Raw genomic sequence first — 25,013 nt, 5'->3', positions numbered from 1 at the left:
CCTTCCAGACCAAGAGCACCCCCCACTTGAGGGGGAGGGAGGGGGGGGGGGGGTGATAGATGAAGCCCCCACTGTTATACTCACTTTGGAGGAGGTACAGGTGCCACCCATTGAAGTGCCAGCCCCTTTCCTGGTACAAGTGTTGTTGGGACATTCCATGGTTTTCCACAGTCTGAGGCTGGGGATTCCAGTGTGGTGCAGCGAGACACACCCAGGGTCCCACCGTCCGAGGCCGCGGGTCCCAGTGGGATGCAGCAAGGCACACCCAGGGCCTCAACGTTCGAGGCTGCGGGTCCCAGTGAGATGCAGCGAGCCACACCCAGGGTGAGGAAGGGAAGGAGAGCTCGACAACGCTCTCCTGAGGTGCAGGATCTAACAGATGTGGTTCAGATATTGACAATGAGAGCGGAGAGCATTGACCTTACCCGATCACTCCTGGACACCATCATTGTGGTGGGTGATGAGGTATCGGGACTGTCGGAAGAAGTAACAGCACACTCACGAGAAATGGAAACACTGTCCGGGAACATGAGGGAGGGAATATCGCAGGCAGCTGATACAATGTCGGTGCACATGAGGGAGGGAATGTCGCAGGTAGCTGATGCGCTGTCAGTGATCATGAGGGAGGGAATGTTGCAGGTAGTTGACACACTGTTGCTCAACATGAGGGAGGGCATGTCACAGGTAGCTGAGACACTGTCAGCGAACATGAAGGAGGGAATATTGGCGGTAGTTGACACACTGTCAGGGCACATGAGGGAGGGAATGTCGGAGTTAGCTGCTGCAATAAGGGAACACGCCCAGACCCCGCGCCCATTGACAGAATCAACTGCCACGGCCACTCCAATCCCCAGACCAGCCTCTGAAGAGGCCCAAGCTGGGCCTTCCACATTACCGCCTGCCCCTCCCCCCCCCCAACAAGAAGTGCGCATTACCCGAGGTGTTCGAAAGAATAAGCTTGGTACCAACCCAAGAAATGCTGCGCCACCGCCTGCAGGCAGGGGTGGAGTCAACGAGATCAAGCACAGCGGGCAGTCTTAGTATAAGGTAGAGGAGAGATGACAAGGATGAGGAAGCTGTGCAACTACCTGAACCCGGAGCACGACAGCCTTTCTTTGCTGCTGCTGTTGTTGTTGTTATTATTGTTGTTGTAACTGTTCCCAATTTAAAAGATTTTTGTAAGTTATGTAAATTTTCAAGTTTAAAAGTTTATAAGTGATCTTAAAGTTTGAAAGTGATCTTAACTGAAAACTTTAAAGTTTGATACAAGAATATTTTTATTCAAGTTAAGTACAAACAAATGTGTTAAACTTTTGAATAAAATATATTTTACATTATAACTGAATCATTTCCATTATTTGTTCCATTATTAACACAACTTTTTGAAGTCAAGAAGAATAATTTCATTATTTGTTCCATTAACACAACACAACATGACGGAACAGGTTCAAACAGTAAACATGGTCCATGTGGAATAGTTGTCATTGAGCCTTCAGGCAGCAAAGCGTTCACAGATGAGCTTCAGGCGCAAGGCTCGAGCAATCGTTAAAGGGGCACGATGGCCCGCCCTCCTCCGCCGTCATGCTCCGGGTTCAGGTAGTTGCATGGCTTCCTTGTCCTTGTCATCCTCCTCCTCCTCGTCATCTGCATCTTCCTTCTCATCATCAGCCACTCTCACCTCAGGTGGGTCTTCTACTACCAGCTGCTGCTGCCTCATGATAGCTAAGTTATGCAGCATGTAGCACACAACAGTGAACTGACTGACAATCTCAGGGGAGTATTGCAAGTAGCCTCCGGAATGGTCCAGGCATCGGAAACGCTGTTTCAAGATACCAATGGTCCTCTCTATTATGCTGCGCATCGCAATGTGCAACATGTTGTATTCCCGGTCAGCTTTTGTCTGGGTTACGCGTAGGGGCATCATGAGGCAGATGGTGAGGCCATACTCTTTGTCTCCCAGTAGCCAGCTCTGCCCTTCTAGCTGCTGCTGAAACATGGCAGATATAACGCTCTCATGTAGGATGAACACATCATGGGTGCTCCCAGGGTATCTTGCATCAACTGACATAATACAATGCATGTCGTCACACATGAGTTGCACATTAACGGAGTGGAAGCCTTTTCTGTTCCTGTACATCTGGGAATCCTACAAAGGTGCTCGCAAGGCGATGTGGGTACAATCAATAAAGCCCTGTACCTTTGGGAAGCCAGCAATCCTGGAGAAGCCCACAGCCCTTTCACGCACTGTCATGGGAAACTTTATGTAGTCATTCCTCCGGGCATATAGTGCAACAGTCACCTGCCGAATGCAGATATGTGTTGCATGTTGAGAAATGGAGCACACATCCCCAGTTCTGGCCTGGAACGATCCAGATGCATAGAATGAAAGTGCAGCTGTAACCTTCACTTCAACTGACAAAGCGGTCCTCCTGATGTTTCTAGGTTGCAGGTCTGCTTTTCCTAACTCACAGATCTCGGTTACAACTTATTTGCGGAAATGCAGCCTTCTGACACAGTCTGTAACACTCAGGTGCCTGTCACGATATACCTGACGTGGGTAAGGCCTCCTGCCCATCATCCTACGTGCTCTGAGGTTCCTCATGCAATGATGCCGAATCAATTGTCTCCTCCGCAGCACCATCATGCAGAAGGCTTGCACGAGGCATGGCATTGTCAGCATTGCCCCCATAGTTAAATTGTACCTTTGCAAGAAGCTCAAAACGGCAGGCAGGACAAGCTTCTTTGTTGTCTCTCTCCCCAAGGTCGATGCCCTAGTTTGGACCACTCTCAGGTCTGAGCATGTGAAATAGGCTTGCTTAGATCGGGAAACACCCCCCGAGCTTCATTTAAGGCATAGTGGCATAGTGTAAGGGTTCTCATTCCTTCAGTTCGGCTTCCACCAACCCCCACCCCTCGCACCCCCCCATCCCCACCCCGGGCTTCATTTGATGCATAGTGGCATAGTGTTAGGGTTCTCATCCCTTCAGTTCGGCTTCTACACCCCTCAAATCCCCGGGCTTCATTTGATGCTGCTTGCTGAATAGTTTAAGGCTTTTCATGCCTTCAGTTTGGTTCTGCCGGCCGACGTTCCGACCCTTGAGCCCGGTTTGGAGAAGTTCGGTGATGGCGTGACACTTTTTTAAAAAATCCAAACTTAAAGAATTGCATGAAACTTCCATTTTCTGCGTTTTCAGTTGGAAAAATTTAAGCTTGACGATGCATATTTATATGTTCTTGACTCCCTCCAAAACTTCGCCTAAAAACAATGGTGTCTTTCTGCACCAATTTTTTGATGTGCGCTGGCTTTTCTCAAGTGCCCAGAAGGTTTTTTTGGAGTGGTCCCAGGAGAAATGTAAGTTGGCCAAAATTGCATAATTGTGAAAAACTGGCACAGACATCAGGTTATGACGCAAAAAAAACCTAACCTAAAAAAATTGTAACTAACTGAGTTATGCTGGTGCACAATCTTTGGGGAAACTTGGATTTTTAAAATTTAGGCCAAAAAAAGTGGCGCACGCCAAAAAAACGGCGCAGATCACTGGGGAAATTGAGCCCATCATCTGGAGATTTTAGTGATCTTCACAAATCCTGGTGACCTATTATTGTTCATTATCCATCTAAAATCTTCAAAATAATGTTTGTACATTTCTTATAGTAAGAATATCCAGGTGCAGGCTAGAAGGGCTGAATGGCCTGCTCCTGCACCTATTTTCTATGTTTCTATGTTTCTAAACTAGAGGAAATGTAAAGTGAAGGATAGGAAAAATCCTCAGCAATTCTCAATCAAAGAAAAAGTTAAACATAACTCTGACAGTTTTGTCACTTGGCCTTATTTAACCTATTTGAAAACAGTAAAATAAGCCAAAGTCATTCCTGACCCAATCCAATTCAATGCCAGGCAATGCCTAGCCTAATACATCACCTCAAATTGCTCTCTTCACAATCACTGTCAGTAGCAGAGCTGTAATTACCAGTGGCGTAAAAGCCAAATTGAAAGCATTTATGGAGATTCTGCTCCTTGAGCATTGACAAGAAGCTGACTATATATAGTGGAGGACTTGATACAACTATCTACTTACAATAAATCATTCAATATCTGTCATCTTCTAAAGGATCAAATCCTTTAGCATGACACAGCAATTTTTTAATAAACTGATTTTGTTTTCATATAAAAAAATGTAATGGTGCTGTTCAAAATTGATGCAATTTGTTGAGTTATTTTATATCACAGGCACATTGACTTTCGTACAATTCTGAACAGCATTACACATGACCGGGTCAAGGACACTGCTTGCCAGGAAGCCTTGGGTTGAGCAGGGAGGGGACTGTTTTGAGTATTTAGTGGGGCTGGGTGGAGTGGGCCCTTAGGTCGGAGGCCTACAGCAATTGGTTCTTCTCCAGCTGCAGATGGAGTACACACACATTATTCATTTGAATTGCCCTCTGCGCCACAGATGTTTTGGCTACATTTAAGGTGGCTGCACAGTTGTGGGATGCATTTTCTCATGGCTAGCCTCAGGATAGAAACATAGAAAAAATAGGTGCAGGAGTAGGCCATTCGGCCCTTCGAGCCTGCACCGCCATTCAATGAGTTCATGGATCTAGCCTGTGCTCTGCCGAGTTGTCTGCCAGCTCATAGGCTAAGTGGGCATAGGGCAGCGCAGTTGGGCAGTCCATTCCATCTTGATTTTACCTCCGTTAGCGCATAAAACAATAACAACTTGAAGTTACATAGCGCCTTTAACGTAGTAAAACATCCCAAGGCGCTTCGCAGGAGCGTTATCAGACATAATTTGATACGGAGCCACACAAGACGATATTAGGAGAGGTGATCATAAGCTCGGTCAAAGAGGTAGGTTTTAAGGAGCTGTAAAATTCTCTTCATGAGATCTTTAATTCCAAATGATTCAACATTGATTCAACATTACAGCAGTTTACAAGATCGAATTAAGAGTTATACTACTGCCTTCATGTCTTGGGTAAATGTTGCAGTAAGAGTTATCTGCACCCCTCTCATTTCCCACATTACAACAGTGACTACACTCCAAAAATACTTCATTGGCTGTAAAACGCTTTGAGATGCCCGGTGGTTGTGAAAGGCGCTATATAAATGTAAGTCTTTCTTTCTTTCTTTCTTTCTCTCCAGCCATGCGTCAGGCCTGTATTGGGCTCTGAGTGTCTCTGAGAATTACTTGAATCCTCCTCTGTTCACTTCAACACTTAACCCCTGCTGGTGTCCCTTTCTTATCCCATTTCTTTCAATTCAAACCTATGGAACTCTCCTCGGATCTACCACTCAACTTCCCTTTCTCCTCTGACATGCCCTCTTTCTTCCCTTCTGATCTCACACCATCCCTCCCCTTCTGTTACATTCCACTGAAAATCATCTCTTTCAAGAAATGTTATTGTGGTACACGGGCCCCTTCTTATCTGTCTAGTGAACCTCACTTATCAGTCTGCCTTCTATGGTTGAGTAGATTCTCACCCCAGCTGAGCCCTGTTTTTCTTAAGTTATTAAACTCCTGTTTATTCAAGGTCTGTGACTTCATGCCTTTTTACTGTGTTTTGTTCAGTTATCGACTACTGTGATAAAAATGTCAAGCTGATTAGTGATTTTCCTATTAGTTTTTTCACTAAGCTGGTTATTTTGCCTTCTAAGATAATTCTAATGTGCATGTATGTATAAGTGTTAATAAACAAATGAGTAACTGCATATACAGGTATATATATATATGTGTGTGTGTATAAAGAAAGTGTTAACAAACAAATTAATAAGTAAATTGACTGTAATCTTACAGAGTGTCTTAACAGTGGAGAGAAAGGTTTAAGGAGGGAATTCCAGAACTCAGGGCCTAGGCAGCTAAAGCACGGCCGCCAATGGTGGAGCGATGGAAATCAGGATGCGCAAGAGGCCAGAATTGGAGCAACGCAGAGATTTTTGCACGCAGGCGTTAAGTACTCACAGGATTGATGAATACGACCGAATTAGGTGGCACAAAAAGGCTTGCTCCAAAGGCAGTCAGGTGCTGTGTTAAGCATACGGCCATGTCTGGTGTGGTATCTTCTAATGGCAAAATCCCATCAGTTTTCCAGCTCATTGCAGTCATATTGAAATACTGGCAGAGGGAAGTGTAGACTCCGACAGCAGCTTGCACAGAGGACGAGGTATAATAGTTTGTGATGTTCAAATAATAATCCTTCGTTGTGTCATCAGTACTGAAAATAAAAATAGAACTTCTGTTTTGGATTGTAATTATTTTGATCTATCGGTATGGTACACTTTGAATTTGAACACTATGCCAACCTTTTATTCTTACCTTACTGTCTGTACATACCCACCCCTGCCAAACACACATATACCATGTCTGGAGTCTCTAGGCCCATGACTTTCCCACAGCTATTACCCATGATGCTTCTTGGACAGTGAAGAAGTGCTGTTCTGTGGGGTACCATTGGTTTAGTCACACATTCGGGGGTCAGAGGTCCATTGCAATTGACTCGACTGAAAGGTACAGCCATGAACAAGAAAAACTCCAGGGCAGCCAAGTTCAGAGGGTAGATTCGGCTCCAGTCTCTACTCCTGGCCCACTGTTTGGAACTCTATTCTCTTCCATCGTATGTGTGAATCACTTGCGGTGTGCCACCAATGTTCCCGATAAGCTGCGCAGCTGCAGAGCTGTCTGGCTCGGATGTAACCGCAGAAGAGAGGCAGGCAGTCGGGCTGCACACACACATACAACCGACACACACCTATATATGCACAGATTACACACACAGATATACACACACACATCCATATGCACACACACCCATATACACACACACACCGACATGAGAAAGCAGGAATGGGGTACTGAAGTTGCATGTTCAGCCATGAACTCATTGAATGGCGGTGCAGGCTAGAAGGGCCGAATGGCCTACTCCTGCACCTATTTTCTATGTTTCTATGTTAGACACACCCATACACACACACCCACTTCATCTAAGTTGTTTTCTTGCTTCATGGTATTTGTGCCTGCCCTAGCCCAGCGCAGAGAACCTGGGGCTGCTCCCACTTATTGTCCGAGTTGGTTGGCTGTTCAGACAGAATGCCAATTCCTCATGCGTTTCAAAATTTAAAACTTTTATAATTAGAGATTTTCTTCCATTCATTTCTAAGGCTTCCTCCCTCAGAAGTGTCATTAATCTCTGCGCAATCTTTGTGAAAACAGGGAGGGCAGCCTGTGTCCTGATGTTCTCCAAAGCTACTTTCAGTGCTACCCTGGTGATTGGCTGATGGATGAACAGTGATGTTCAAACCAAGGGCAGCTCAGCTTTGCTACTTTTCCCATCTCCCCACAGTGACAGAACTTGGCACCCAATGATGCTTGATTAGTTTGCCTGGCCACTAACTGCCAATGTTCATCACGTAAAGGATAATAAATTTGTACGATGAAAATTGATGCCCTAATTCCTTACATTTGGATCGGGCTCCCATCAATATCAGTATCAACATCTATGCTATGTGATTTTGAGTTAATGTTGAGTTAATTTTGAGCTAATATAGCTCTGATCTTAGTCACATCTCCCATTACATCTCGCAGTACGGTTAAACCCAATTATGAATTTAGAGGGAAACATTTTGAAATACATATTTAAAGAATGCTTACTCTGGGGACAAGAAGAAGGTGTACAGCTTGTGATCTGATCCTCTTACTGATTCCAAATAGATCTTCTTCCTGGCTTTGAAGTTATTCTCATCTGGGTTTGTTGAGTTGTGGAGGAGAACCTGAATAAAGGGCTCGGCTTCATTGGAAATGAAAACTCCTGAATCTACAATAGAATTATCAGAAGAGAAACAGCAGTCATAAACTGTATAACACACACATACACATATATATACATATATAGCTCTTGTCATCTAAAGTTACTCAATTTTCTGAGACTTACCATTTAAAACTGTATACGTGACCTGAATGTGCAGCCCAGCCTTTTTATTCAAATTGCCAGAAGTCACGTTCACGGTTACTGAACGCCTCGCAGCAATAACCGTTGTATTAATTATAACGTTTCTCACTGCGGAGTTAGTGGACACTGTAACGGTGATGGCCTTCTCCGAATCCAGGCTCTCGATTGGAATCTGCGACCCATTGTCGGTCTTGAACTCGATGGAAGCCACTTTGCTGGAAATGGTGTAGTTCTTTATGTAGCCGAACGGAAAGGGGTTGGAGTCCACCAGGATCATGACCTGAGTTACGTCACTGATGTTGGAGAATACGCTGTTGAAGGACGGTGGTATGGAGAACTGGCAGCCTGACTTGTTGGCAAAGCAGAGCAGATGGCATGGGTCGGCACGCTTGCCCTGAGCTCGCATCCTAGCGCCCGACACACTTAAGGGCTCTTCGTTCAGGACCCGTGTGCCCATCAGAATCTGCATTAACTTCATGGACAGATCATAGGCCTTGGTTGCCACCAGTTCGGGTTTGCAGGTAGGCGGGCTGGTGATCTTATTCGCTACTGGAACCAACTTGTTAGTTATATCGATCAGGCCTCCTGTAGAACAAACAAATACATTGAAATGTCAAACGCTTCCATTCAAACATGTTGTCTGATGCTAGTAAGTAGAGAGGATTAATGACCGAATGATTTCCTTCCTGTGTGTTGCGTGTAAAGAATTCGTAACCACGTCCTTTCTGAAGTCAATGAAGACAAATCAGGAGAGATGTATGACGGGTTGCCAGCTCGTTATCACCTGTTTTACACGATCGCATAATACCAAGATCTACCACTTCGACTTTTAGAGACGGCAACATTATATCTAGACAAGGAGCTAACTTTCTAGTGTTCTTGTGTTTACATTCGCCATAATGTTTTGCACTCACCTACAGTAACAAGGATATTATCCCCTATGGAGGTTGGTGTCATTTTACCCTGTCCAGTTTCCTTTTGAAGGACTGTTATCATGTTGTCCAATGCAAACAAAGTCTGTTTCTGACATTCGCCACAGATAAACTCTTTACTGATAACCTAGAAAGAAGGACAGACGAGAGAATGGAATGAAAAAGGACCATTTGGCTTTGGAAATCCAGTTTTGTTCACAAACTTTCTACAATCTCTTTTCATCAGGAACCCTTTCTAACTAATTTCCTCTGAGGAAAGGCTCTTACTAGTCCTTCCTTGCTCGCAAAGTTTGATTGAGCCAAAGTCTGGCTCATTGATCTGATCAATTTTCCTGGTCAGCATCAGCAGGTTCATTTTACAGGGAAAAATTGATCTCTTTTATCTGGGTGTATCCTATTGCAACTCAATTCCCTTTTTGCATTTAATGAAAGAAACAAGACAAAGAGAAGAGGTAAATGACACAGTGGGGTGAATTCCCTTGGCCTTTCTCCCGTTCTGCAACCGCAACTTATGGGGAACATACATAGGATTTCCGCCAAACTTCACTGAGAGAGAGAGAGAGAATATGAGGTAATTCACTCCCACTGCGTAGGGCCATTCCTTCTGAGCATTATAAGAAAATAAGAAATAGGAGCAGGAGTGGACTATTTGGCCCCTTGAGCCTGCTCTGCCATTCAATTAGATCATGGCTGATCTTCTACCTCAACCGCACTCGCCTGCACTATCCCCATATGCACACGTGAACGTGGCAGGAGCTGTGTTGCTATACGCTAGTTGTAAAATACAAATTGATTTGCTATTATAGCCTATGCTGTGGCTGTGGCCCTAAATTGGTGCAATGAAAACACCTGAAATCATAGAATTGTACAGCCCAGGAGGTGGCCATTCAACCCATTGTGCCTGTGCCAACTCTTTAAAAGAACTATCTAATAAGTCCCACTGCCCCAATTCTTTCTCCATAGCCCTGCAAATTTTTCGGCACAGGCACGATGGGCCGAATGGCTTCCTTTTGTGCTGTTTGATTCTGTGATATCCAATTCCCTTTCGAAAATTACTATTGAATCTGCTTCCACCACCCTTTCAGGCAGTGCGTTCCAGATCATAACAATTCCCCGGGTAAAAAAAAATCTCAATTCCCTTCTGGTTCTTTTGCCAAAATCATAAAATGCCATCTTAAACCCAAATCATTTAACGTCTCGCTCCAGCTAAATTTCCAAGAGGCTGCTCGTGTTTGATGCGATTACTGAAGACTATGCCGTTACTTTCCGTGTAGAGAATGAGAGAGCCCTCACCGTACACTGTGCCAATGCAGCAGCGATCTGCTGGATATCATCCACTGTGGTGACTTTCAGTGACGTCAGGGCCAGCGTGATGTTACTGCGTATGTTAATCCTGCTAATCGTTTCATTCACCGACTCCGTTTCATAGTTCTTGCTCCTCTCGTACTGCACGGGAAGTTTTTTTTAAAGGTAATCGTTAGTCAAAACCAGATGATATAACATCAATTCATATTACATATTTCTCTCTGCTTCAAACATAAAAGATCCCTTTTCATCTCCTACACTCCCCTGTTTAGTGATGATCTTTCACATCGGAGCTTCTTGTTGTAGCGATGTGCCCAAACTCACCTCTGTGAAGTCAATTCTGTTTAAATTCTATTCACTGTTTTACGTGTTTGCTATCAATCCAGCTCGCTACAAAATATATTCCACTTACCGTGCCTTCAACCGTATAGGCCCCAAGCTCTGGAATTCCCTCCCTCAATCTCTCCGCCTCTCCTCCTTTAAGTCGCTCCCTAAAGCCTCTTTGACCGACCTTTTGGTCATCCATCCCAATAGCTCCATTTGTGGCTCGATGTCAAAGTTTGTTTGATAGCACTCCTGCGAAACGCCTTGTTTTTTTTAACTATGTTAAAGGTGCTATATAAATGCAAGTTGTTGTTGTTGTAACAAAAATGATGTTAGCAACTCTTTAAATATACTTGCTTAGACAAAATGGGACTGAAATTCCTCTTGTTGATAACATTAAGCAAAGAAAAGCAAATCAATATGGTTTTCTCATTAAAATTATTGGCAGGAGGGATTTCACGTCTTAGGTGAGGGTGGCAGGGCTGGGTGGTGAAGTGGGATTGGCAGACTTGCCTTGTGGCCCTGGGACCTGACTGATGGCTATCCACCTGCTTTGAAGTAGGTATGGGCCCACACAATAAAGACTGCCCATAATTCGGCGCTAACTGGTGATCTCACTCATAAAGCCCACAGGGCTGGTGTGGGAATGTGGCAGCGGAAATCCTCGTCTGATTCGTTGCTCAGTTTTGGAAGGTACCAGAAATGTGTCACAGACTTTAGTGTGAACACTTGTGGCACCATTTAAGAAGTTTGATGCTCTTTGAGGGATAGCGCAGAAGCCTCAAACACAGGACGTGCTACTATAGCTCATGCCATCTCATTCAATAACATCTTTATTCAGCGCCTTTAACGTAGTGTTCCAAGGCGCTTCACAGGAGCGTAATCAGACAAAAACTGACACCGAGCCAAAGAAGGAGAAATTAGGACGGGTGACCAAAAGTGGTAGGTTGTTGTAAGAAGCATCTTAAAGGAGGAGAGAGGTGTGGAGAGACGGAGCGGTTTAGGGAAGGAATTGCAGAGTTCAGGGCCCAGACGGCTGATGGCATGGCTGCCAATGGTGGGGCAAAGGGATTGGAGGAAGTCAGTGAGCAGTACACTACCTCATTGAGCACGGTGACCAGGGCGAGCGCATACTCCACGGTGGGCTGGGGGTCACCCTGTTTCAACAGCTCCTGCAGTTTGGTCTCAGTCTCGAGCTTCATCCAGTCAGTGAGACTTCGGAACCCTTCAGGAGTGTTTGTTATATTAATGACCACGGACCTGCAGAAACCAATGGGGATAGTGAACCAAATACTTCGTTGAAGTACAGAATGCAAATTCAGCATAAGCAAGCATGAAAGTAGCAACGGTGAACAAAGCCCATTTATCCGCAGTCGTGCACAATCTGCTCCATCAAGCACCCTGCCCAAGTAGTTCATCCCAGCTAGGTAAACAAACAGAGCCCTAAGCTTGAAGGTATTTATGTCTGGCTCAAATCCTTCCAATTAACTGGAGGATCTCACCTGATCATAAGATCAGTTCAGATGAAGAAGGTTTTTCAGCCAATTTGATCTCGTTTTCCATAAATGCCACCCTACTGTTTTCCCATTATAACATCCAACTGGTTTTTTTTGTCCAGTTCCCAGCCTCAGGCACTCTACCTGGCAACAGGTCGTTGATCCGTCTCACTATCTTAAATGCATTGAGGTTACCCCAAGGCAAAGATATCGAGTAAACATAACTCTGTCAATACTAACGTGATTCAATGCGGCAAAAAACAAACTGAAAACTTCAGAATGAGTCCAAAGCATTTGGAACTTTACTGAGATTTAACCTTGTCGATGAAACATAGAACATAAAGAAGCAACACGCAGTGCCTTATACTCTGTAGTAGCAGTGAAAGAATGTTTCTATTTATGAATCATACAACTTTGTCACATAATGTACATAATGATTTTGTGTCACATCACTGGGGATTTTTGGATGAAATGAAAGAAAATGCTTTAACTCGGAATACACTTAAAATAACTTTGATACGTATATGTATTCACAAAGGAGTCACATTCGGTGAAAATGTAATTACTCTCAGCTGTGGACATGTGCCTACTCACCGGTTCACAGCTACAACAGAGGCCCCTTGCTGGTTCTGCACTGTGACGGCGATGTAAGCCATGAATTGGTTTGACCTGAAGCCAGGGGGGAGGACTGCGCAGTATTCGGATCGGCTGCCCTTATAGACATAGAACTCGTCACAGTGATTTCCCCCAAGACCACAGCGAGTAAGGATGAAGCTGTACACAGGAGGAGCCCCAGTAGTCTCCCAACCTACAAGAGGTAAAAGAGAGAATGAGGTAGATTGTTGGCAAGCATCACAAAAACCTGTATGGTCTTAAGTTGGGGCTGGTTTGTGCATGTGGACCCAAAGACAAAGGACCATGTGTATGCCTTAATATTGGTATATGCCTTAATATCCTAAACCCAACATCTGTGTTAAACACAGGCAACAAAATCTTAAAACTAGACTTGTGCCTGTACTACTGATACCAATTCAGGTATAAAATAGTAACTCATAAGGTTCTACTACAACTGTACAGGGTATTGTGAGGCCACACCTAGTGTACGAGGAACAGTTTTGGTCTCCGTATTTAAGGAAAGATATGCTTGCATTGAAGGCTGTTCAGAGAAGGTTCACTAGGTTGATTCCAGAGATGAGGCGGTTGACTTATAAAGATAGGTTAAGTAGGTTGGGCCTATACTCATTTGAGTTCAGATGAATGAGAGGTGATCTTATCGAAATATGTAAGATAATGAGCGGCTCGACAAGGTGGATGCAGAGAGGATATTTTCACTCATAGGGGAAACTAAAACTAGGAGACATAAGGCTTAATTTTCCCTACTGATTTGCGCCGTTTATTTGGAGCAGGCCATTTTTTTTGGCCTAAGTTAAAAAACCAGTTTCCCCAATCAATTTGCACCAGCATAACTCGGTTAGTTACGATTTTTTTAGGTACGTTTTTTTTTCAGCCAAAGGGGGCATAACCTGTCACCCGTGACAATTCTGGCCATCTGGGCAAGTTTGGCCAGCTGAGAGTTACTCCAGTTTTGCTTAGGCTGGCGTATGTGGCCTCTGCAGAAAAACCTTCTGGAGAGTTAAAGAAATCGGCGCAGGTAAGTGCAGCAGATGCCCGCACAGCAGCAGCAGCAGGAAAAATAAGAGAGAGAGGTGGGCGGGAGGGGAGAGAGAGGTGTGGGGAGGGGGAGGGGGTTGGGAAAAGCCTTTCGGGTGTAGTTAAGTGCGGGGACCGGGAGGGAGGAGGCCATTCAGCCTAGGATAGGGGCAGGGGAGTGGACCCAGAGGCCACTCGGCCAGGGCTAGGGGCGGGGGACTGGGACCGGCAAGGTACTCGGGGCTGGCGGGGGGTGGCGGGGGGGGGGGTTTGCGGGGGGGAGCTGGAGTTGAACCGGCACTGGCAAGGGGCTCGGAGCGGGCTAGGCAAGCAAACCGGCAAGGCCTTTCAGCCAGGGCTAGGGAGTGGGACCGGCTTTAATAATTGGAGGTAAGTTGCTGCAATATATTTTTATGTGTTTTTAAGTAGATGCAATGTGTTTTAATGTGCTGCGAGCTGGCTGTATGTTTCACTTTGCAGCCTCAGCGCGCATTCTGTCCCTGGTTACCGTGGCAAGCCAATCTTTTTGGTGCAAATCAAGGCTCCACCCCCAAAACTATAGGACAGGTTAAGCCACGCCAAAATGAAGAAATCCAACGGGGAAATTTAGAAAAATTTTTTTTGGCATACTTGGGCCCCAAGAAAAAGGGCGTAACTCTTCAAGTACGCCAAAACAAAAAGCTTTGGGGAAAATTGAGCCTATAGTCTCAGAATAAGGGGCCGCCCATTTAAAACTGAGATGAGGAGGAATTTCTTCTCTCAGAGGGTTGTAAATCTATGGAATTCTCTGCCCCAGAGAGCTGTGGAGGCTGGGTCATTGAATATATTTAAGGCAGAGATAGACAGATTTTTGAGCGATAAGGGAATAAAGGGTTATCGGGAGTGGGCAGGGAAATGGAGCTGAGTCCATGATCAGATTGGCCATGATCTTATTAAAAGGCGGAGCAGGCTCGAAGGGCCAAATGGCCTACTCCTGCTATTCTTTATGTTCTGATTCTATCATAACCATAGAAGTAGGAAACACTGAAGGAGGCAATTTGGCTCATTGGGTCTTTGCCAGCTCTTTGCTAGAGCAATTCCAAACTAATCTCAGTGTCCTGCTCCCTCCCAAAGCCCTGTACCTTCGCATAACATTAAAATAAGCACAGTGCTCTGACCTTTGAGTCAGAAGGCTGTAAGTTCAAGTTCTACGAAAGACAGGGTACCTACTCCACCAGATTACCACCCAGGTAGTGAAGTTGAAAATCTCTCTCAAGGAAACGTACATCAAATCTACAGCTTAAGTTGCAAAGCCCATTTGACTACTTGTTCTCACGCCATAGGCTTATAATCAGGGCTGTTTTTGAGATATCAGTTTTTTTGAAGGTATTGGGTCATCTTGGGTAATCTTCTAGGTTGGCATGTATGACGCGGCAGCTTCCTTGCCTCCGAGAAGGTTATGGGTTCAAGCCCCAGTCCAGAATTTGAGCACATAAGCCAACATCCCAATGCAGTACTGAGGGAGTGCTGCACTGTTAGAGGTGCGGTACTTTTGCTGAAATGTTAAGCCAGGGCTCTGCCAGCAAACAAAACAGGTCAAATTAATTGATCATTTATCTACCTGCTGTCTGTGGGATCTTGCTCTGTATGAAACATGCCTGCATACAAAATAAGAGGCATTTATGTGGTGTTTTCAGATGTTCCTGAGAAATGTGGAAACACAACTCATTCTTTTCTCTTTAACTTCGACAGGATGCAACCAAGATGATTGAGAATGACTGGAATTATCGCAATCCAAGTCTACACAAAGAATTCAAACACTCAGCAGAGCTGCTTGCGAGAGGGCTTACCAGTACATGTGAATGTGACACTGGTCGTCAAAGCACTGATGTTTTCTGTAGGAAAGATCAGACAACTGCCCCCAGAAGGGAGCTGAATCGGAGGGATGTATATAGATGCAGATCCCACATTCTCCATCAGTGAATCGGTAACATTCAGGCTAAAGGTGTAACCATCTCCATCCTCCAGAACCCCATGTCTTATGACCAGATTCATTTCAGTGCTCCCAGTGGAAGTGGTGGCATTGTCCAAGGTGAGCAGCACCTTATTAGAGTTTTCCACTTTCCACTGTTGGGACAAGGAAACAGGAAACAGTCAGATTAAAGAGCAGGTGAAAGGCATGTCCGAATAAACCATTTGTCCAGGAGATGTTGAAATTCCAACAGCGATGACAAATGGTTCGCGCATTTGCCCGACATAGGTTGCCATCCCTGATAAGTGCAGACAGTGTAAGTGGTGAGGACTGCAGTGGCTTCTAAAAATTGGGTCTGGGAGTCCGATACACTTCTAGATTCAGAATTCAAAGATCTAACTAACCCACAATTACATTACACCTGCACAAATATTTGACTCTTTTTTGACAAATTTATTAAATGGTTTCCTGCAACTGTTGATATTAGTTTGTATGCTTTCACCACTGGATAGAATTTGTTGCACTAAACTGCTTCCAAATGCAGAGCTGGGAGCCTGGTGGTCTCATTGAAGGTCAGTACCATGGAACTGGAGTGGCATTTTGTTCCTGTGCAAGGCAGGAATTGATGCAACTCATTCCAGATTCTCTCATATTTTCCCTTCCTAGCACATATGTCTTTTTTTAGTCTGCTGTTTGAAGCAATTACAAAGAAGCTCTTCCAAATTGGACGCAGTGCCTGTGAGCAACTGGGTGGTGCAATGTGTAAGTGCAATGCACTTTCGTCTCAGCGATTTGGCTAGGGTTGCCAACTCTGATTGGACGTATTCTTGGAGCCTTCATCACATGACCTCCAACCACCCTGCCCCCAGTCAAACAACTTTTTCCCCCTCCCCATCTGCAATATTTTTACGATTGATAAAGGAAAGGTTTCAAAGCAAATAAAAAGAACACTCCATTTAAAAAAAAAAATGCTCTTATAAATTTTCTTCCAGTTTGCTCGTGGCAGTGTCCAGGAAATTAATCTTTAATTCCTGGAGACGGCTGGAGGGTTGAGAGCCCTAGATCTGGGTTTGATTGCAACTCAAACTAAAGCTGAGAAGCTCTCTTTGTTTGGTGTAAGCGAATGGAGTTTGGACTCAGGTCCTGGTGGATGTGTGCCCACAGCACTAAATGGCCAATAATTCACCAAAAAAATGACAACAATTGGCTGTCTCAATCAAAGAAATCTGGAAAGTGGAACCAAAAACATTAGTGGAGGTGGGGTTCAGGGCCTTATTGGGACAGAGTAGATGAAGTTCTATTCTGCATCTAACATGTGCTTTTTATGACAAGAGTATATGATGCCAAAAGTCAAAACTCATTCCCCAGCACTGAGAGACCTTAGTTTGATCAGCACAAATAGTCAATTCACTAAAAACACGTGGTTGGTAACTACACCACAGTAACTCTATTCCAAATCAGAATAAGCACGTTGATTTTCTTACCACATATTGAGGATTGCTTTCACAGTTGCTGCAACTTCCAGACAAGTAAACATAAGAGCTTTTGCTCACTCCGTACACTGCCTGTGCTTTACAGGAGACACACTCCAGTGACACCAGTGGCGAGCTGCCACCCTTCACCGAAATCTGTGAGGTTGAATAAAAAAAAACAGCAGATCATCTTGTGGAGAGACCAGGGGAGCAGGGGTTGTTCTCCTTCAAGCAGAGAAGGTGAAGAGGAGATTTGATAAGAGGTGTTCAGAATCATGAATGATTTTGAGAAGAGTAAAGAAAGAGAAACGGTTTCCAGTAGCAGATGGGTCAGTAATCAGAGGACACAGATTTAAGGGGATTGGCAAAAGAACCAGAGGCGACATGAGGAAACGTTTTTACACAGCAACTTGTAACCTGGAATGTACTGCCTAAAACGGTGGTTGAAGCAGATTCAATAATAACATTCAAAAGAAAATTGCATAATACTTGAATGGAACAAGATGACAGGACTGTGGGGCAAGAGCAGGGGAGTGGGATTAATTGGATAGCTCCACCAAAGAGCCGGTGCAAGGACGATGGGCCGAAAGGCCTCCTTCTGTGCTGTATCATTCTATGGGGGAAAATTTGGGCTCCTTTGCGCCTCCCGGTGGCACCCGCGGGGGACGCTAACGGGGCGCAAATGAGTTTGCGACCGGGCGTGGTGCTGTCAACGACTCCCGCCATATTGGGCAGGAGTTTAGCAGCGGCACCACAGCATTGTGCTCCGATCTCCTGCGCCCGGAAATCGTGACGTCATCGCAGTGCGCATCACCCTGTTAGCGCCCAGGCCCCATAACTGGCTTTCGCCCCATGCAGCTGCGCCGGGTGATAACAGCGACAGCTTCAGGGGAATGCATAATCAGGCGGGCGGCCGCTACTGTAACCAAAATTAAAGGCGAAGTGGCCGAGTGCAAAAAAAAGCCGTACCATTTTGTTGCCGCTCTAGATGCAGTTTCTTCACGGGGTCACGGTGTTTGAGTGCTGGACTGATCGCGCAACATCTCCGCTCCCCGGTGGTCCAGGTAGGTGACTTTTTCTTTTGCCGAGTCGGCCGCGAGGGCCCTTCCCTTTAATTGAGGGAAGGGCCTCTCATATGCGGCAGCGATGCGCGGCCAAGTGTTGAGGCAGCACCCCGTTAGTGCCCCAGAGAGGAAATGCAGCGCTTGATTCAGCGCTCCACTTACTTCCAGGGGCGGTAAACTGAACTTATCGAGAGGGAGAGACTTCTGTGTCTGGCGCTAAGTGTTACCGCCTCCAAACGGGACGATACCGAATTTCTCACCCTATGATCTTTAGACTTGGTTATCAATGACTAACTAAGTGTTAGCCATGGCTCAATTGGTAGCACTCTCACCTCTAAGTTAGAAGGCCATGGGTTCAAGTCTCGACTCCAGAGACTTGAGCACATAATCCAGGCTGACACTCCAGTGCAGTACTAAGGGAGTGTTGCACTGTTGGAGGTGCTATCCTTCAGATAAGAACATAAGAAATAGGAGCAGGATTAGGCCATATGGCCCCTCGAGCCTGCTCCGCCATTTAATACGATCATTGCTGATCCGATCATGGACTCAGGTCCACTTCCCTGCCCGCTCCCCATAACCCCTTATTCCCTTATCGGTTAAGAAATTGTCTACCTCTGTCTTAAATTTATTCAATGTCCCGACTTCCACAGAACTCTGAGGCAGTGAATTCCACAGATTTACAACCCTCTGAGAGAAGAAATTCCTCCGTTAAATCGTCTGGCCTCTCAGATGGATGTAATAGATCCTTTGGTCAATATTTATCGCTCAACCAACATCACTAGCCATTATCAGATTGCTGTTTGTGGGATCTTGCTGCGTGCCAATTGACTGCTGCGTTTCCTATATTACAACAGTGACTACACTTTAAAAAAGCACTTTGGGATGTCCTGAGGTTGTGAAAGATGTTATATAAATCCATGTCTTCTTTCTAATTTTCTGTCCTGTTTTTTGTCACTATGTCAATCTGTTTTGGTGACAAGTTATTGAATTAACCAATCCATTACAGTACTTGGCAAATTAATCACAAAAGTAGAAAAACTAGTCAACTGCAGAGGACTGCAAGAAAGCACTTTTATACGACTAATATTACTTTCTAGGGCACTTTTACTTACAAGTTGTTTGACTGACTGGGGATCCCCGTCAGGTTTACTGACACTCAGACAGCACGTGTAGTTTGTGTCCCGTTTCAGTTCTTCTCTGGGAATAGAGAAAATGCCTCCCATGCCAGATATTTTGCAGTTGGAAAATTCCTGAAGGAGAAAGCACAGGGCTGTTGATTCCACTATGCCACTTGTCATCTTTAAGTATCTCATACTTTACATGGACATCTTCGATCTAAAACTAACAATGTGATTCTTCGCTAATTATTTCAGCAATACTTGACCTGATTCAACATCTGTGATGTAATTTATGCATGGGATTTCACTGGTCACATGGAATCTCCAATCTCTATTGGAGCAAGACTAACTTGTGACATAATTTCTTCTTTGACAGCACCTCCCAAACCTGCAACCTCCACCATCTAGAAGGACAGGGGCAGCAGGCACATGGGAACACCACCACCTTCACGTTCCCCTTCAAGACACACCATCCTGACATGGACATATATTGCCATTCCTTCATCGTCGCTGAGTTAAAATCCTGGAACACCCTATCTAACAGCACTGTGGGAGCACCTTCATCACATGGACTGCAACAAGAGGAAGGTTCACCACCACCTTCACAGGACAACTAGGGATAGGCAATAAATGTCGGCCTTGCCAGCAATGCCCACAACCCAAGAATTAATTCATAAAAACAACTTTCTGTAGCTTCTTAAGTGCAACCAGCCCAGCGCTAAAAGAAATCAAATTTGTATCTCTCACAATTGAATTAGGCTAACATCAATAGGATTCAAATCGCAGGAGATGCTTATTAGCCAGAGATACAGCTCTTGTACCCTTTGAGAGTGGCAGTAGCCCATACAGTAGAGCCTGGTCTCCAGTCGCCTCGGACCCCCCTTGCCACTGGACCAAGACCTTACTCTGCTAAGCCCGTGTGGTAGCTGGTGTGCAATGGCCACCCCACGTTAAAAGAACTCACGCACAGGCATCTTCCACCCTTCAAAATGAAGTTCGGGACCTGGAACGTCAGGACCCTCATGGACAACCCCAACAGCATAGACCGGAACACCGCACAGCTATCGTTGCCCAGGAGCTCAGACACTTCGATGTTGACATCGCCGCCCTAAGTGAGACCTGGCGGGCAGGGGAAGGCCAGCTCAAGGACAAGGTGGTGGTTTCACCTTCTTCTGGAAAGACAAACCAGAAGAATGCCACCTTCATGGAATTGGCTTCGCCATCAAGAGACTCCCCCTGTGAGATAAGCGAACGCCTCATGACTCTCCAACTCACCTTAGTCCAGAACCAGTGCGCCACAGTCATCAGCGCGTACGCCCCAACACTCGACGCAACAGACGAGACCAAAGAGGAATTCTACTCCACATCGAACATTCCCTGTCCCGAGTCCCTACGGACGACAAACTGATCCTCCTCGGCGACTTCAACGCCAGAGTCTGTAATACACAGACCTCTGGGGAGGCATGATCGGCAGAGAGGGGGTAGGGAAACCCAACTCCAGCAGTGCCCTGCACCTGACAAAATGCCTAGAACACGACCTTGTCATCACCAACACCTTGTTCCGTCAGAGGGACAAGTACAAGGCATCATGGCAACACCCTCGCTCCAAGCACTGACATCTGCTCGACTACATCATCGTTTGTGTGAGGGACCGCAAGGACGTGCACATCACCCGCGTCATGACAGGAGCCGACGACTGCTGGACGGACCACCGCCTAATCCGCTCTGTTATTATCAATATAGCCCCAAAACAGCAATGGCAACAGAAACAATACCGCAGAAAAATCAATGCTGGGGCACTCAAAAACACAGTTAAGAAAGCATTATATATGTGTATTACAGACTCTGGCGTTGAAGTCGCCGAGGAGGATCAGTTTGTCGTCTGTAGGGACTCGGGACAGGGAATGTTCGATGTGGAGTAGAATTCTTCTTTGGTCTCATCTGTTGCGTCGAGTGTTGGGGCGTACGCGCTGATGACTGTGGCGCACTGGTTCTGGACTAAGGTGAGTTATACAGCCAATGCCTCACTGCTAACCTGACGACCTTCGATGACCCTGAGACGCAGAGTGCCCACAGCGCCTGGTCTGCCCTCAAGGCCTCCATAACCAGCGCCTGCAACCAGAAAACACCAAGACTGGTTTGACGAGAATGACCAGGAGATCCAGGAGCTAATAAGTGCAAGCGCAAAACATTTCTGAACCTAAAGCAGCAACACAATTCGGGAGCAGCAAAGCAGCTCAACAGGCGGCTGAAGGCCGAGGTGCAACAAAAAACCCACGACCTAAGGAATAGTTGGTGGGTGGAGAAAGCGCAGGAGATCCAGCAGTTGGCCGATAACTACGGCGTGCAAGGTTTCTTCAGTGCACCTACGGCCCAAGGCCCTACCCTACTGCTGGCCAAGAACAGAGAGGCACCCATTAAGGACACCAAGGCTGTCAAGGCCCACTGGAAGGAGCACTTCGAAGATCTCCTTAACCGAGACTCTGCCTTCGATGCGAGTGTCCTTGACTCCATCCCGCAGTATGCTACCCGCCACAATCTCAGTAAAACCCCAGCCCTGCACGAGGTAGAAAAAGCCATCCGTCAGCTCAAAAACAACAAAACCCAATCAGGAGCAGATGGAATCCCCGCCGATGCACTTAAGTATGGCGGAGAAGCACTATTGGCACGAATGCATGACCTCATCTCTCTTATCTGGAAGGAGGAGAGCTTGCTATGAGATCTCAGAGATGCCGTAATCGTGACCATCTTCAAAAAAGGGGACAAGTCCGACTGCGGTAACTACAGAGGAATCTCCCTGCTGTCGGCTACTGGGAAAATCATTTCAAGAGTCCTCCTCAATCGTCTTCTCCCTGTGGCTGAAGAGCTCCTCCCAGAGTTGCAATGCGGATTCCGTTCACTAAGGGGGTACAACGGACATGATCTTCACCGCGCGACAACCACAAGAGAAACGCAGGGAACAGCATCAACCGTTGTACATGGCCTTCTGTGACCTCACAAAGGCCTTAGGCACTGTCAACCACGAGGGACTATGGAGCACCCTCCTCCATTTCGACTTCCCCCAAAAGTTTGTCACCATCCTCCGCCTGCTCCACGATGACATGCAAGCCGTGATCCTGACCAACGGATCCACTACAAACCCAATTCACATCCGGACCGGGATCAAGCAGGGCTGCGCCATTGCACGAATGCTTTTCTCGATCTTCCTTGCTGCAATGCTCCATCTCACTCTCAATAAGCTCCCAGCTGGAGTGGAACTAAACTATAGAACCAATGGGAACCTGTTCAACCTTCGTCGCCTCCAGGCTAGATCCAAGGTTGTCCCATCCTCTGTCATCGAACTACAGTACGCGGACAACGATTGCGTCCGCACACATTCAGAGGCTGAACTCCAAGCCATCGTCAACACCGTCACTGAGGTGAATGAAAGCATGGGCCTTACGCTAAGCATCCGTAAGACAAAGGTTCTCCACCAACCTGACGCTGCCACACAGCACTGCCCCCTGGTCAGCAAAATCCACGGCGCGGCCCTGGTCAACGTGGACCATTTTCCATACCTCGGGAGCCTTTGAGAGTAAAATAGATTCTTCCAGCTAGAAAACATCCCTTGTGTTTTACAGTTAAAACCTGGGATATAGAAAAACAGAAGGCGCCTTCAATAGTAGAAATAAGTTTATCAAGTTCATGTGAAGGTTTCCTGAACTTCCTTCAAATTCGAGGCAGCTGTTCATCCTGATGCATCGCCAAGCACTTCAGCTTAATGTGATCGATCTCAGGCCAAAGTCTGTGGTAAGTGGTTTCTACGTGACTTGCAATCAAACTTTGAAGAGGCCTTTTGCATACCATATAGTCATTCTCTGCAGCCTGTTAAAAGCTAGCCAGCAGTACTTAAAATTAAAGTGATTAGTTTATGTATCTATCATAAATTTTTTTTTTAATTGTTTGAATTGTGCAAGCACTTCCCTTCATCATAGCGAGATGTTGAAATCTTGCCTGATTTGTTGATGGCACGAAAATAGAGAGAGTAAAGACTGAGGTAATGGTAAGTAACTTACAGAATGATTTCGATAGATACTGTTGCGGAGACAGATGGCAGATGAAACTCAACACTGATAAATTGGTTGAAGGTGCAATATACAACGAAGGAGATTGAATTGGCAGGGAGTGACATAGAAAGGGACCTGGATAGTTGTCTCATCACTTTCAATATCTAGACAATGTGGCAAGGCTGCATGCAAATATGATGCAAGATAGATCACAAATCTCCTGAGGTTATGCTGCAGCGATGTGGACAGACTATAATTGTAGTATTCTCTTGAATTCTGGTCACCATATCACCAAAAGTATGTACATAAAGATGGTGCAGGGAACAGAAATGAGGCTGATCCACAAGTGTAAAGAGCATGAACCATGATCAAAGATTCAGAGGATTAGGCTACTGTGGGGAGGTGGGGGCGTTGTTGTTGTGGGGGGTACAGAATTCTCCTCTGCCATCCCAGGATTTTCCACCTTTGCACTGGGGCCCGCTGTGTGTATGTAATAAGCCCTGACTCAGGAAAATGGATAGGATGGGGCAGATATAGAGGGTCGCGCAGAATCCCTTATTGGATCCCCACCTCAAGAGAAGCCCCCCCCTACTCCCCCAACCCCTGTCATCGAGAGTCTAGACAGAACCAGGGAGCAGATGAGAATTTTTATTTTATGCAACAAGTTGTTATGATCTGAATGCACTGCCTGAAAGGGAGGTGAAAGCTGATTTAATGGTAACTTTCGAAAAGGAATTGGAAAAATATTTGAAAAGGAAAAATTTCCAGTGCTATGGGAAACGAGACATACGTTCAGGTATACAAAATATTAAATAGTATAGGATAAAACCAGAATATTATTTATAAATTAAGCCAGAAAAATTGAAGCATAGGTCATAAATTAAAATTAGTGAAATGGATTTTAAGAAGACCCTCTTCAATCAAGAAATGATAAATGTTTCCAATAAGCTGCCAGGTAGTGTAGTAGGTGTAAAAACATTCGGGTAGTTCAGGAGAAAGCCTGATGCTATAATGGGAGAGTTGAGATGATTGGTCTCTTTACAGCTTGGACCTTTCTTATGATCGTCAACAACAACCTGCATTTATATCACACCCTTAACGCAGTAAAATGTCCCAAGGTGCTTCACAGTAGCGTTATCAAGACAGATTTTGACACCGGGACACATAAAGAGATATTGGTCAAAGAGGTAGGTTTTAAGGAGCATCAAAGAGGTAGGTTTTAAGGAGCATCAAAGAGGTAGGTTTTAAGGAGCATCAAAGAGGTAGGTTTTAAGGAGCGTCATAGAAGAGGAGAGAGAGGCAGAGAGGCAGAGAGGTTTAGGGAATGAATTCCCGAACTTAGGGCCTAGGTAGTTGAAGGCACGGCTATCAACGATGGAGTGATGGAAATCTGGGATGCGCAAGAGCCCAGAATTGGAGGAGTGCACGGATTTTGGAGGGTTGTAGGGCTGGAGGAGATCATTGCACGTGGGATGGATACTGTATTCAACATCTAAATGATGATTATTTCCTGAAGGCCAGCAGCTGCTGTGAAATCTTTACTCGTTGAGACGTCACTTTCATCGTATACATTTCCAACTGGGCCAAAATGCAACGAGCATCAACTCATTGAACCATTGCTCGTTGAACATGTGAGCGGAATGGTGGTCGTAGCTTTGCAGCTCTTAGTTGGCTGTCCGGAGGCATGCTGTAGAGTGACCCAGAGGAG

General features: G+C 45.6%; 1 protein-coding gene across 1 annotated transcript in view; it reads right to left on the bottom strand.

Annotated features, from left to right (window-relative positions):
• Positions 1–25,013, bottom strand: part of pkd1a (polycystic kidney disease 1a) — a 191,551-nt gene that overhangs the window by 54,633 nt on the left and 111,905 nt on the right. The window contains exons 17-26 of the mRNA XM_070901126.1: positions 19,254–19,391; positions 17,090–17,233; positions 15,484–15,760; positions 12,599–12,812; positions 11,609–11,768; positions 10,173–10,325; positions 8,862–9,006; positions 7,930–8,532; positions 7,650–7,812; positions 5,964–6,216 (exon numbers count right to left, since the gene is read on the bottom strand). Of these exons, the coding sequence (XP_070757227.1) occupies positions 5,964–6,216; positions 7,650–7,812; positions 7,930–8,532; positions 8,862–9,006; positions 10,173–10,325; positions 11,609–11,768; positions 12,599–12,812; positions 15,484–15,760; positions 17,090–17,233; positions 19,254–19,391 (2,250 nt within the window). The remainder of the gene's footprint in view (positions 1–5,963; positions 6,217–7,649; positions 7,813–7,929; positions 8,533–8,861; positions 9,007–10,172; positions 10,326–11,608; positions 11,769–12,598; positions 12,813–15,483; positions 15,761–17,089; positions 17,234–19,253; positions 19,392–25,013) is intronic.

The sequence above is a fragment of the Pristiophorus japonicus genome, chromosome 15 (genome assembly GCF_044704955.1).
Source record: "Pristiophorus japonicus isolate sPriJap1 chromosome 15, sPriJap1.hap1, whole genome shotgun sequence".
Lineage (NCBI taxonomy): Eukaryota > Metazoa > Chordata > Chondrichthyes > Pristiophoridae > Pristiophorus > Pristiophorus japonicus.
Note: the sequence above shows the minus strand (reverse complement) of the source record. Positions and strands in the feature narration are given on the sequence as shown.